The sequence below is a fragment of the Echinops telfairi genome, unplaced genomic scaffold, assembly GCF_000313985.2.
Source record: "Echinops telfairi isolate 266 unplaced genomic scaffold, ASM31398v2 ScPeMD7_5;HRSCAF=22, whole genome shotgun sequence".
NCBI lineage: Eukaryota > Metazoa > Chordata > Mammalia > Afrosoricida > Tenrecidae > Echinops > Echinops telfairi.
Genome location: NW_022103901.1, coordinates 39,666,701 through 39,680,916, shown reverse-complemented (window position 1 = coordinate 39,680,916; position 14,216 = coordinate 39,666,701). Strand labels below are relative to the sequence as shown.

At 52.6% G+C, this 14,216-nt stretch overlaps 1 protein-coding gene across 8 annotated transcripts in view; it reads right to left on the bottom strand.

The window, feature by feature from the left end:
- Positions 1–14,216, bottom strand: part of CLEC16A (C-type lectin domain containing 16A) — a 197,043-nt gene that overhangs the window by 87,636 nt on the left and 95,191 nt on the right. For all 8 annotated transcript variants that reach the window (XM_045285553.1, XM_045285560.1, XM_045285563.1 and 5 more), the window contains 3 exons: positions 12,666–12,716; positions 10,647–10,775; positions 1,860–1,980 (listed from right to left, as the gene is read on the bottom strand). In XM_045285553.1, the coding sequence (XP_045141488.1) occupies positions 1,860–1,980; positions 10,647–10,775; positions 12,666–12,716 (301 nt within the window). The remainder of the gene's footprint in view (positions 1–1,859; positions 1,981–10,646; positions 10,776–12,665; positions 12,717–14,216) is intronic.

Here is a 14,216-nt window from a genome sequence, read left to right as displayed (position 1 = left end):
CTACCCAAAAAGGCTCAGTGAAATGATCTCAACCAGCTATCTAATCAATTAAAATTGATAAGTGAAATACTTTTAACCTTTATTTCGGCAGGCTGTTCCTGGCGGAAGGAGGGAAGGCTGTGAATTCCCAGCAAAAACTTTAATTCCATTTCACGGACACAAAGCTGCTTGATGCCCTGATGGAGTGGCTGCCTTGAAAGACAGGTTTATGGCTCCCTGCAGTCAACTGGAGCCATTTAAATGGAAACCACCATGGTCATCTCTCAGGGGGGAATGGGCACAGAGGGGACACAATGCTTGCTCTTCCAAGAAAGGGGCGGGAGGAAGGTAGGAAGACCGCAAGACTAGGAGGCTAGATAACCAGGTGCCATGGTGAGCGTCACTTTCTGCGAAGCTTGTGGGCATCGGGAGGGCACTGGGTGCTTTCGGTGCCCCAGCAGTTCACTGCCAATGGCTGGCTGTTAACCAAAAGGTGGCGGTGAATCTGCCTAGATACCCCTCGGGGCCTCGACCCACGCACAGGGAACTGTGTGGGCACCGTCTGTTCTGACTCCAGGGCTGCTCCGAGTCACAGGCAACACGATGGCTTTTGTTTTACTGCTCGGTCATGGATGTCATGCAAGCCTCACAACAGCCGTGTGCTACAGGAAGCAGTACTCCATGTTACAGGCAAGGAATGGATGCCGGGGGAGGGGCACGCGGGGCTTGGGGCCATGCAGAGCAGGGCAGGGATGTCTGGCTCCACAGCTGATCCTCAACGTTCTCCACTATGATGGCTGGTTACACAAGTTTTGTCACAAGTCACTGAATTGTACGTTAACCCTTGATGAGTTTTACTGTATGTAAATAATATCATAATAAAGCTGATTAAAATGATGATGACCGTACTCTGGCTACATAGGACAGTGAGCAACGGTCCCTCATTTCCTACCCAGCATGCACCCCTTCTCTAGGGTTTTCCTCCCAGGGCCACGTCCGGCCTCACTCTTGGGTGATGTGCTTCACAAAGAACTGTCCCCACCTCTTGGCTCCAGGACTGGACACATGACCCCAGCCTAGCCAATTGGGACTCCCATGGCTCTGAACACTTCTGGGCTCAGGGATGGCCATGTGTCCGGTCAGTCCGATGACAGCCCTGTCCTGGGTTCTGGCATAAGTTATAGGGAAAGAGCTGCCAGTGGCCACTTTGTCACCGTCGGGGACAGCCATCTCAAGGACGAAGCAGGGGCAGAGGGAGGCAGAGATGGTGCACAGCGGGTTCCTGACGACACTGCCTTCCTTCCCCAGATCCAGCCAGGCTGAAGGATGGCAGAACGACTCCCAGACATCCCTGACAGCTTCCCTTTCTTTGTCTCACGGTGGCCTGAGAGGCTTTTTCTCTCTCCCAACCTCATTCGCTATGGGCCCTTGGAGGTCCACAGAGCATCAGCTTGCTCACGAGTGCAGACTGTGCCCAGAGCTGGGTGTCGCTTGGGCACAGACGAGAACCAGATGACTCGAGGGGTTAAATAAGCAGCCCCAGGTCGCAGGCTCCCACCTCCAGTATCCTGGCCTGTACCTGAACCCTTTGCTTTGTGAGTTCTCCTTTGATTGCTGAATAATGGAAGCACGGAGAAACCCCAAACACACCAAACCCACAGAGATCATGCATGGGGGGCTGGGATCCTCGTGCCCCCAGTGATTCCACCTCTGGGCAGCCCACCAGCACGTCTCCCCTGGTCTGCAGGGAGCAGAGCCCCTGGCAGACCCCTGGACTTCTCCAATGTCCCCATTGACAGTCACTGGTCATGAGCCCCAGAACCAAAGCAGGTTGCATGTGACTGAGTGGGAGGGTAGGTGTTGCAGGACGGTTGACTCACTCAGATCCAGGACGTCATCCGTTTTGATCAGGTCCTCCTCTCTGGTGAGCGGCAGCTGGGTCTCGGGCTCCCCACGCAGCTGCAGTGACAGGGAGCGGAGCATGAAGAACACCCGGATGGCCTGGATGGGGGTGCAGACAGGAGAAGAGTCAACGACGGAGCCCCCGGCAGCAATCACAGCTGCTTTCTATGCGAGAGGGGAAGCAGCAACCCCAGAGTGCACCGCGCCCAGCAGAGCCAGGTCCACCCTCAGAGGGCAGCAGCATGGGCTCACCCTGCCCCAGCGAAGAAACTGTCGCCTGTCAGACGCCGTGTGACCTTCCTAACACCATTGTCCTGGTGGCCTTGCCCCCACGTCTCACTGAAGCAGGTTAAGTCCTTCTTGTGAGGACAGAAGCCAAGCCTTTTCCAACTAACCCAGCATGGAACTTGGAAATCTCAGCCACCAGCAAAAGTGCCTCACCACCGTCCCACCTACTGTATTTGTGTGTGTGTGTGTGTGGGGGGGGTGCTATAGAACGTGTGAGGTGCTTGTGGGCTTTGGAGCCAGCAAGGCCCTCCCAGGGTTATGTCCCCTCCCTGGGCCGTGCTGACAGGCTGGTTCCCAGGCTTCTCAGCCTGCTTTGTGGAGGAAGACAGTCCCCCTCTGGCACAGGGCTCCCAGGCACAAGAGAGGTGTCTGCTGGGAACCCGCAGTAACCACCACCAGGCATCTCCAGAGAGCGGACAACAGCAGCAGCCAGACCCTGGAAGCCAGCAGATTGAGCAGAAGCAGCCTGCACTTGTGGGTGCAGCCTTGCCTCAAGGGCACCCTCCTGAGTCCTGGCTGGGGCTGCCTGGCCCAGCCACCAGAGGGGCAGTCAGCAGAAACAGTCACCTCAGGCCTTCCCCTGGGGCCAGGCTGCGGTGTCGAGCTGAAGGGAATGACCTGGCACTAGACAGACAGCTGCCCTCCACAGGCTCCCTTTCCTCATCTGTGAAATGGACTGGTTGCCTGGGCCCTGCAGGGATGCTGCCAGGTTCGGGGCGGCACAGGGCACAGAAGAGAAGGCCAACCTGGATGCGGTCATTTCACTGCCACGGCACTGGGGAAGGCAGGGGACACTTTGGGGCCTGTGTGTAGGCCCAAAGGTACAGCCCAGGCTGGGTTTCCACAGCAAGGGTGCTCCCTGAACAGGAAGAAAGTCCCTGGCAGGACCAGGGCAGACCTGGGCGTTCATGGCCTCCTGTGGCACTGGAGCAGCAGCTTCACCTGTGGGCTGAGACCCAGGAGAAGGGCAGCTTTTGGAAGACAGTGGTACTGGTGGTCCTAGTCTCTGGCCATCCTTACCCATTGGCCACAGCAGAGGCCTCATAAAGACACCTGCGACGATCCTGAGAAAAAGGCAGCTTCTATTTCAAAGCCACAGAGCTGGGTGGGGCCTGGGCCTTGGCCTGCCACTAACCAGGAGCATAAGGAAGCTCAAACAGCCAGGATGGCCCATGGGGCTTCAGAACGCCCAAGGTGGGGATGTGGGTAGACTGGACATGTTTTACAGCCAGAATTCTCTGACGAGAAGGCGTGGCCTCAGGATGACGGAAGGAGAGAAAGCAACCCATCCCCCATCAGGTCCAGTCAAACGAAGTCTTACTTCTGTCCAAACCATTCCTCATGGGGTTTTGAAGGCAAAGAAACCAAGCAGGCCACAGTCTGGGGCAAGGGGTGGGGGAGGGAATGGGTGTTTATGAGGCTTCTACACACTAGCTTTTCATTTTGAAAAGCTAGCCTTCAAAGACAGAGGAGGCTTGGAATTTGATAAAAATTTGTTCTGTGAGCCACAAATGGAAGACATTTCTAGCACGTACACATTACAATATAAGCCTCCAAGGCTGGTCACCTTGTGGGTTCTGGCCCACAGCAGCCCTCGAGGGCGGGGGGGAACTGCTGTGCAGGGTTCCAAGGCTGGATTCTCCTGGAGAGCAGCTCAGCAGAGCTTTCCCCCTCGTCACCATGACTCCTCCTTCAGGTTGGGACATGAGTGCAAACCATTTGCTCCATGAAGGAAGCTTTCTGTACCACGAGGATATGCCAATTTAAAGGTATTACTAAAAAATAACAAGTGATCACTCTTCCAGGTACTCCCAGAGCATGCCAGCAGACTGACCCTGGAAGGCTGAGCTGACTGGGTGGTGGAAGGGGTGACGGTGCCACGCTCAAACAGAAGAGGAGCATCATTCTTCCCATTTCTTTGCATCCAGGCATTGGTGAGCAAATTCTGGCAAGGAGCGCTCCCGGGAAATGGTCCAGTGAGGCTGGCAGGAGGACAGATCTGGACTCAGGCAGACCTTGCCTCAACCTGAGACCAACGCAAGTTACACAAATTCCCGCCTCAGGCCTCCTGCTCACAGGGCCACCATAGAGGTGGTGCAACGAGATGATGAGGGACAGCACAGAGCCCTGGGCAGGCCAGGGACACGGGCTCTGTTCACACCTGCACCCCTGCTCCCCCTGCTGCATTAGTGAACTGCTTAATCTGGGGGACTGCCACTCAGGTTAGATGCCCACCAAGCCTGTAAAAGTCAGGCGTTCTTAAAAGGGTGCTGAAGCAATTTAAAAAGGCCACAACCCACCAGGAAAGCAATTTGGAGACATGCAGACACACACACACACACATGTCCATACCCTTTGAACCAGAAATTCCACGTTCTTAAAAGAGTGCTGAAGCAATTAAATAAGGCCACAACCCACCAGGAAAGCAATTTGGAGACATGTAGACACACACACACACCACACACACACACACACACACACACATCCATACCCTTTGAACCAGAAATTCCGCTTCTGGGAACTTATCCTAAAGAAATAACCCAAAAGAAAGAAAGCACTGTATTCACAAAACTCTTTGTTGCAGTTCAAAAATAACGTAATTCAGGAGGCAACCGAAATGTCCCCGGCCAGGGAAGCGGTTACGTAAATGACAGCCGCGGTCACAGTGAAGAGAATCCGAGTCATTAAAAAAGTACCAGCGCACATGGTAGTGTGCACTCCCATGCAGGTGGGAGTGAGAGGAGGGCGTGACCAGGAGACACCCCTGGCGAGTTTGCAAACAGAGACTGGAAGGTGCTAGTTAGGTGCAGGTCAGTCTGCTGTGACGCTCAGTGACCCGATATACAAAGGAACAGAACGCCGCCGCCTGGTCCTGTGTCACCCTCATAATTGTTTATCCCCTCACCCCCCCACCCTGCCCCCCAGGAACCCTTATTATCATATTATATTATATATTATTATCATCATTTGCCATATCTTACACCAGTGGTTCTCAACCTTCCTAATGCCGTGACCCAGGGGTCCTCAAACTATGGCCCGCGGACCACATGCGCTGTGGAGGACATTTATCCAGCCCGCCGGATGTTTTTGCCCCGTTTGTTTTTTTACTTCAAAATAAGATATGTGCAGTGTGAATAGGAATTTGTTCAGTTTTTTTTTAAACTACAGCCCGGTCCTCCAACAGGTCCGAGGGACAGTAAATTAGCCCGTTTAAAAAGTTTGAGGAACCCTGCCGTGACCCTTTCATACCGTTCCTCATGTTGTGGTGACCCCCAACCAAAAAATTATTTTCGCTTCTACTTCATTACTGTAATTTTGCTACTGTTATGAATTGGGCGACCCCTATGAAAGGGTCATTTGATCCCCAAAGGGGTCATGACCCACAGTCAGAACTGCTGTCTTACACCATCCAATGTATCGGATTATCTACAGTTCTGTTATTTGTTCCCTTCCAGTGGGGTTATACAGTCACCATTGTTATCAGCTTCCCCTCCCCCTCCCCCACCCCCTCTTCCCGTACCCTCAGGGAATCATTACTCCCGTTACTGTTACTGTTTCTTTTTTAAAAGATCATTTTATTGGGGGCTCTTATGACTCTTCTAACAATCCATACATCAATTTTATCAAGCATATTTGTACATATGTTGCCATCATTATTTTCAAAACTGTTAGTTTCTGAACGGCTATCTATCTTGGTTTTCATGCATAGAATGCTCTTAATTGTACAAATGAACACACACAGGTCTAACAAAAGTAATGAGGTAAAACAAAGACCATAATAGTAAGGGGAGGAAATATTAAAGAACTAGAGGATAGTTATGTGTTTAATCAGTGCTATACCGCTCCCTAGATCTGTCATCCTGTCCAGGTGGTCCTTCTGTCAGGGACTGTCCAATTATGTGACAGGTGGGTTTTGTCCACACTCCTTCACGTCAATTTGGTTGCTTGTTCTTGAACTTCTGATACCTATCCCTGTCGACACCTCAGGATCACACAGGCTGGTGGGCTGCTTCCATGTGGACTTTGTTGCTTCCCTGCTAGGTGGCCACTTGTGTAACTTTCAAGGGTCTTTTTCTTTTTTGCTGTCCCTCTACTTTACCTAACATGATGGCTTTCTCCAGGGACTGGTGTCTCCTGTCCAAAGTACGTGACATATGAAAGTACAAAAATGCCTCGCTCTCCATTTACAGTGACGAGATAACCGGGAATCTTTTTCCCCTCTACTTTCAAAATATTAGGAGACACCATTTTATTGTCTCTGAGGCATAATACACATCTAACAAGTAGGCAAAACATCTTATTTCCTCCAGGTCAATAGCGATAAACTAAAAAGCTAACAACAATTTTACAAGGGAACCGGGAAACAGAATGCAGGGACAAATAAAACCTCGGGCAGATACATTGATTGCATAACGGTGCCCAAGATCACATGATAGAAGTGTCTGGTTCAGGATGTCAGTCATGGAGCTTGGGTGGATTCAGTTCATTGAATAGCCGGTTCCTCTCTCATTAAGATGCTAGAATGATCTGCGCTGGTGGCCAGTATTCCCGAGTGCTCAGGCTCTGCCAGGCACAGGGCTCACCACTGCACAGCCAGTCTGTCAGGCTGCACCAGAGCCGTGAGGTCAGACACACAGGGAGCCTGAGGCTGGGGAGGTAGAGTGACTTGCTCAAGGTCACACAGCCCTAGTTGGGACTTAACTGGTGGGTGGTCTGGCTCACCAGCGAGTGTTCTTTTTCATAGCTTTTCCAACTGCCCCGACACATGGGAGGGTCCCGCACAAGCCTGAACTCCAGAGACCTTCACGTCAAAGTGAACTCCCTTCTCTGCTCGGGGTGCTGAGGCCATTCTTGCTATTTTGGTCGTACCTGGTGTTTCTATGCCGGCACCTAGGAAACGCTCAACAATATGTCCCCGCTGTGCTGCTCAGACAGCTCCACCTTATGGCCACCCTTGTACAACGGAACCACACGGGGCCTGGTCCCAAGCCGTCCTCGCCCTTGCTGCTGTGTGTGAGCCCCATGTAGCCACTGTGTCCATCGGTTCGTGGACGTCTTCCTCCTTTGTGCTCACCTTCTACTTTGCCAAGCAGGGCGTCTTCATGGGCTCTGATGGAGAATCGCAGGAAGACGCAGTCCTAGCCAACGCCAACCTTGGCTCCATTGAACACCAGGTTGTTTCCTGGTCCAGGTGAAACAGTGAATGGCGTGATTTACCAAAATGTGTACAAGCGAGAAAGCACGCCTTTATTCAGGTGCCTCTCTCTTGCTTGCAGTGCTGGACCACCCTCCTCTCTAGCCTTCCGTCGTGTCTCCTCTCCCTCCTCACTCCACTCTGGGCATCCTGCTGCTGGCTGGGCACTTATCACCTCAGCCTCTGTGCTTTCCTCGGTCTGGAGTTCAGCTCCTTCACACTCTTCAAGTTTCAGTGTGAAAGTCACTCCACACACCTGTTTTGCCTGGCCATGCAATCTACAGTGCAGGTCATGGGTGGTGCCAATAGTTTGCCCTCAGCTCCAAACCAAACCAAACTCACTGCCATCGAGTCAATGCTGACTCACAACAACTCACCGTGGGTTTCTGACACTAACTGTTTCTGGGAGTACAAAGTCCTGTCTTTCTCCTGCGGAGCTGCAGGTGATTTCTAACTGCTGACTGGGCGGATCGCACCACCAGCTCTTCCCCTGAAGGTTGGTGGTTCAAAGCACCCCAGGAGCCGTGGTAGAGATGCCTGGCAATCAGACCACTCTGGAACACAGTGGGGTCACCATGGATTGGTGATGGGTAAGATATGGCTCTTTGTAAAGCAACACCACATCCTCGTTCCCGGCCACTTCTTTCCTTTATACCGTTTTCTGCAGTCTGCCAACAAGCTTGCTCTTTTATCAGCCTCTCCGGTGTGGTGGTAGGTGCAGAAGGCAGGGGTTCTTCACCCGGTTCACTCCCTACCCACAGGCATAGCAGTGTCTGGCATGTCACAGGAATCCAGCACTCACTAACGGCTGCCTGAGTGACTATTCTAGAAGCCAGTAACGACTCACTATGAAGGATGTTTGAGCTTTTTGGAGAAGTCCTAAAGGAATCTCAAGTGTGTGTGTTTGGGGAGGGGGTTAAAGCCTCCTAAAAGTTAACTCTACTGGGTGGGCAGTAGATGGGTGGAAAACAACCCCAAAGCAAAAAGCAAGCACCTGATTCCAAAAGCATGACATGGAATGTTCTCTGGACACTTCAGAGGATGCACACCAGGCCCCGGGCACTTGCGAACTGGGTACTGCCCTTGGCTTGGAGTCAAAGCACCCTGCTGTGCTCACTGCTGAATGGGCTGCAGAGTGATTCCTGCTGGCCAAGGTACTGGAGTGAGGTAAGCAGTGGAAACACTGCAGAAACGGAGTCAGAAAAGCCAGCGTTTTTAAGGTGGAGTGCTCCGCTTGGAGGCTGCCTACTCGATTTTTCTGCCATCATGCTTCTGCTTTGCTCCTGCAATTTAAGACTTGCTTGGTGAGATTGTGAGGCAGACAAGAGCCCGCCCTGGCATTCCTGGGAGCTTGGTCTCTGCTTCCATCAGCACTATGGGCTGAGCATCCCACTCGTGGTGTGGGAGGTGGGCTGCTGTCCCACAGGGCAGGCACTCTGCTGTGCGCGGGCCTGACAGGTTCTGCCGTGGTTGCTCTATTTCTCTGCTGTTGGTCAGGACTACCTGTCCCACCCTCACCCCCAAGCAGGGCATGATGTCATTAAGTAGACCACATGGTTCACAGCCATGGCCTTTGGTGGGCTTGGCACTGTCAGCTCTCTGACCTCACCACTGCTCACTCAGCTCCACAGTGCTCACAGGGCCTCTCTGGGCCCTTGCCTCACCTGGCCACCTAGCACACCCATCTTCCACCTGGGGAACCATCCCCTCTGGAGCCTGCCCAGGTACGGTTAGGGACCTGACACCATGTTCCTTTGGTAAGGTCCTGCCCTCTTGCATCACCTGCCTTCGTCCCCACCTAACTTCCAGCCTACGGGTAACCATATCCTGCTGCCGAGCCCTGAGGAGGCCTGTCCCAGGAAGGTAGCAGTGGGAAGCAGCAGGCTTGAGAGACTAAGAGCTTAGGCTCTGGAGGCCACACTAGCTGGGAAGAACCCCGGCTCGGCCCTTACTAGCTGGGTGATCTTAAGTAACTTGCTTGGTGTAACTCATTTGGCCTCCCTGGGCCTCAGTTTCTTCCTGTGTAAGATGGGACAGTAGCAGTGCCTACCTTCTATGTGTTTATGAAGATTAAACAGGAAACCGACGTACAGAAGGACCCACTTTGTCATGAGGATACAGCCTATGTACTTGTTAAGAAACCCAATGAGTCATGAACGGAGAAGACAGAGTGCAGGGACGAGGCCTGCCAGGCCCTGTCTGGTCCAGAGACGCTGCAGCCTCACAGTGAGGGCTTTTCCAGAGCTGAGGAGAACCCTCACCGGAGCTCCCCAGGACCAGCCAGAGGCTCAGGACGGGCCCCATCGAGGAGCTGATAGGCTGATACACAGCTGCCAGCTGTCCTCTGTGGGTGCCAATGCCAAGGACATCTGGAGCAGACATTGTCATCCACAACAGATACTGGTGCCCGGCTGGTCCTCGGACAGGCCAGGTCCTGGGTGAGCTTGGCAGGCTTGCTCAGACAGCAGGTGATGTGGATCTGACAACCTTTGGTCTCAGGCCTCTGAGGTGGTGTCACTGGTCAGGGGAAGGGAGAAAGGCCTCCGAATCCTCATCCGAGGTGGCTGCAAAGTGTCACTCCTGCTATTCAAAGCCCTGGTGGCATGGGGACTAACATGGTGGACACAGACTGCTGACAGCTGAGGGCACCAAAGTCCCCCTTGTTGTTCACTAACAGTCAGTTGTCAGGAGGTGCTCCTAGGGGCTTTCTCCAGAAAGGAAGTCTGCCCTTACAGGGCAACAAGAGACTAATGTTTTCTCCAGAAAGGAAGTCTGCCCTTACAGGGAAACAAGAGACTAATGTTTTCTCCAGAAAGGAAGTCTGCCCTTACTGGGCAACGAGACTAAGAGCAGTGCTGCCAGGCGCAGCTGTTTTAAAAGGAGACTCAACTGCTGGTCACAGGAGCACAGGCTCCGCCAGGGCGTCAAGAACTGCTGCAGTCTGCACATGTTTCCTCAGGGGGCACCTCAGCTCGCCCGCTCCTGGGGCGTCCCCAGGACCGAGGTCAGGAGCCCTGACAGCATGTGGGGACAGGCATGTCTGGTTGAGACTGAACACCGAGCTCCTTTTCCAGGGCTCCTTGGGCTCGGTGCCCACAGTCTACACAACTGGGTCTTCTTAGAGCTTGGGGTGGGTGCCTGCACTGATGCCAGGGCCAAAGGAAAGAGAAGTTCAGTCCTTGTTTTGGGGAAGCCTGGGGGTGGCTGCCACCTACCGTCCAGACCAGGTCAGGGACCCTTTCCTCCTGCCCTGGGAGGGGGCAGGGCTTCGCATCCCACTCACCCGCCGGGTCTTCTCCACGTCGCCGCATGGCAGGCGCTTGACAAAATCGATGCCCGTCAGCGGCGTGCCCGTCGGGGGCAGCAGGATGGAAGCGTCCATCATAAGGTACTCCACGTTCATGGGCTTCATCTGGAAAACAGGAACACGGCACGGTAGAGCTCAGGATAGCTGCTCACAGGGGCCAGGCTGGGGCAGGCAGGGGATTAGCCCTGTCTCTGAGCCAGGCGTCATTTTGTTCCCTCTACGCTGCAGATTTCTGCTCCAGCTGAAGCAACAGCCTGGACACTGTCTCCCCTCTCACCTCCCTGCTTGCAGGCCGGGATGGAAAGGGGCTGGCCAAGGGGCCTGGTCCTGTGGGGCAGCTCCCCTTCAGTGGGTGCGGTGATACGATGACAACATCCCCCTCTCCCTTCTTTAAGAGTGCACACAAAGTACGGTTGAGAGCTGAAGGCCTGCAACTCCCTAAGGGTGTTACTCCCGGGTGGGGCTGAGAAAGCTGAGGCCTGGAGAAGTGGGGGCTCGATCCAGGCCCTGGGCCCTGTGCTGTTTCCTGTGACTATCATGCCCCTCTGTCTCTGCCCTGTTCCCAGCCAGGAGTTACCATCTGTTATGACAAGCGTGAGCATCTGCCACGGGCACTGCCAGGCACCTGCCCTGGGGACAGAGGGTCCTGGCATGGTCCCCTATCAGTGGGCGCACGAAGCGCCAGGAAGGGCAAGTACAATGGCCAGCAGACCACGAAGTGCAGGCATGGCATCATCTCCCACTTCCTGGGACTCTGGCCTGCATCACTGTGTGTGCTGCTCACACCCATACCACCTTTGCAGTCAACAGACGTGCTTCCTATAGAGGTCATTTTCGTGTCTGAGCAACACAAACTCTCTTTTTGGAAAGAATGCACAACAAGCTAGGGTATATGGTTTTCAGCTGCCATGTGGCTATTTCGCCAGGATCTGAGTTTTATCAATGGTGTCCCGTTTTACCAATGTTAAAATCTGGTCACTTTAAACTAGAAGAAAATTGTATGTTTCACCATTGCTATACTGCCCTGACTGGCTAGTCTCTTTCCTGCGACCCTTCCGTAAGGGGATGTCCAGTTGTCTACAGATGGGCTTTGGGTCCCCACTCCCCCTCATTCACAATGATATGATTTTTTGTTCTTTGATGCCTGATAACCGATCCCTTCAGCACCTCATGATCACACAGGCTGGTGTGCTTCTTCCATGTGGGCTTTGTTGCTTCTGAGCTAGATGGCCGCTTGTTAACCTTCAAGTCTTTAAGACCCCAGATGCTATATCTTTTGATAGCCGGGCTTCATCGGCTTTCTTCACCACATGTTACACCCCCCTGTTCCCCTGGAATGCTCTAATGTATGCTCTTGCTGAAAGCCACAACACCAACAGAGGGTCTTCTTCTGCCTCTGGTGTTGAGTCAATAAATCACAAAACCAAACCCACTGATGACTCACAGCGACCCTACAGGACAGAGCTGAACTGCCCCATCAGGTGTCCAAGGCTGCCATCTTTATGGGAGCTGCCAGCCTCCTCTTTCTCTTGAGGAGTGGCTGGTGGGTTTGAACCACTGACTCTGTGGTTAGCAGCCCAACAATTAACCCAGTGCACCATCGGGGCTCCTTGTTGTGTCAAAGACACTTCCTTAATGTGGCCAACTGTCCTGAGGCTATGTTAGGGGATGTCCGTAGTCTTCAGTGGAGCTTGGCACTGTATTTAGGGGTGAAGAGACACAGTGTCTGAAGTTTATCCTCAACTGGTTCAGAGAAGGGGGTGGGGGTGGGGAACTCAAACCTAAAATAATTGCCAAAAAATAGGGAAAAGAACTCTGTAAAATCACAATTCCTATCAAAATGAGTCTGATCCAGATGAGGGTGCAGCCTGTGCTGGGAGGCTGGATCCATCTGCAGGCCTGGCTGTGGTGGAGCAGCAGGGGCAGCAGTGTGTGCTGCTGGCAGGCTGAGTGGCAGCCAACACACGCAGGCTGGGCGCTCAGGCTGGTGCTTACCGTCATACTCCTGTACTCGTCTTCAAACATGTCCAGGAAAATTTCTTCTCCCTACGAGGGAAGGAGGAAAAAGGAGGCTGTTCATATTCCCCCCACAAGCAACAAAGTATCGTATTATAAACTCCAGTTTGTGGCTTTGGGGACATCTGTTTCTCATTAGTGAGTTCTCGTAAATCACCAGGAAGTACGATATACACGTGGACACACACACTCAAGTGAGAGAGCAAATATCAAATTGTATTACTCAATGTTTCTCTCTTAAAAAAAAAAAGAGAGCACAAATGGAGTTAGATCTCTGTGGTCAGAGAAATTAATGAAAAACTACTGCAGAAAAATAACACCACATATAATTAAAATACAGAAAATGCTGGTGTCTTATTGCAAGCGTTGAATACCATTGTGTTGTCCAAAATGGATGGGGAGACCTGGTTTAGTTGTCTTGGTAAAAGAGGCGGTTCCACACCTCTGAAACGCATCTGTTTAGCACTCACATGATGCGGCTTGCTCGGTTGACTCGTTCTTCAGTTCCTCAGAGCTGTCACTCAGTCCAGGAGGTCCCCCCAGAACAAGGATGAACTTGGCTCCAAGATCCAGAAAACCGAAAACTTGCCAACAAGTAGATTCCGACTCATGGTGACCCTGTGTGTCACAGAACTGTGCCCTACAGTGTGTGGTGGTTGGGACTGTGGGGAAGCCAGGCCTCAGTCTGAGGCCTCTCTGGGTGCATGTGAACCACTAACTTCTATGATAAGTATTTGAGTACCTAATTGCTTTGCCACCTGGGGACTCCTCAATACATGCAAACTAGGGTCTAAATCCACGCTTCACTTCGCGGAACCTCTATGTTCAGATGGGCTGGGTCGCTGTGAGGTGAAAGAGATTAACACATGCAGGTGTGCCTCTCGGAGCCAGAAGGCAGTAGCTCCCAGCCTTCTGGTCCAGACAGAATAGGCGACTCAACTGAACACGCCATGTGATGCGCTACGGTAACTGTCCTTTTCTCTCTAAGCCCCAAATGAGGAAGAAACAAACAAGCGACAGGGTTCTTTTTACATATTTCCAGTCATGGGAAATACAGATAAACTTGAATATCCTTGCATGGTCTAGGTGCCCCTTGTTGAAATGAGACCCTCTGAAAACATCAAACAGGGTGTGAGAATTTGAGAATTTCTACTTTTGGTATAAACCTTGGGGAAAGAAGTCTGGGTCGGGACGAAGGAGTCCACATTCAATTATTGCATTCTGTTCGTTAATTTAAAAAGTAACCCGAGAATATGCCTGTCTATGCATCATGAGGGGTTTGGCAGTCCAAGAGCTTTCTGTTGTTACTGTCACCAAGCTGGGTCTGACTCAGAAGGCCCTCATACAACACAACGAAATCCCGCTTGGCCCTGCTCTGCCTCACAACCACTGCTGTGTCCAGCTGTTGGCCCTGCTCTGCCTCACAACCACTGCAGTGTCCAGCTGTTGGCCCTGCTCTGCCTCACAACCACTGCCGTGTCCAGCTGTTGGCCCTGCTCTGCCTCACAACCACTGCCGTGTCCAGCTGTT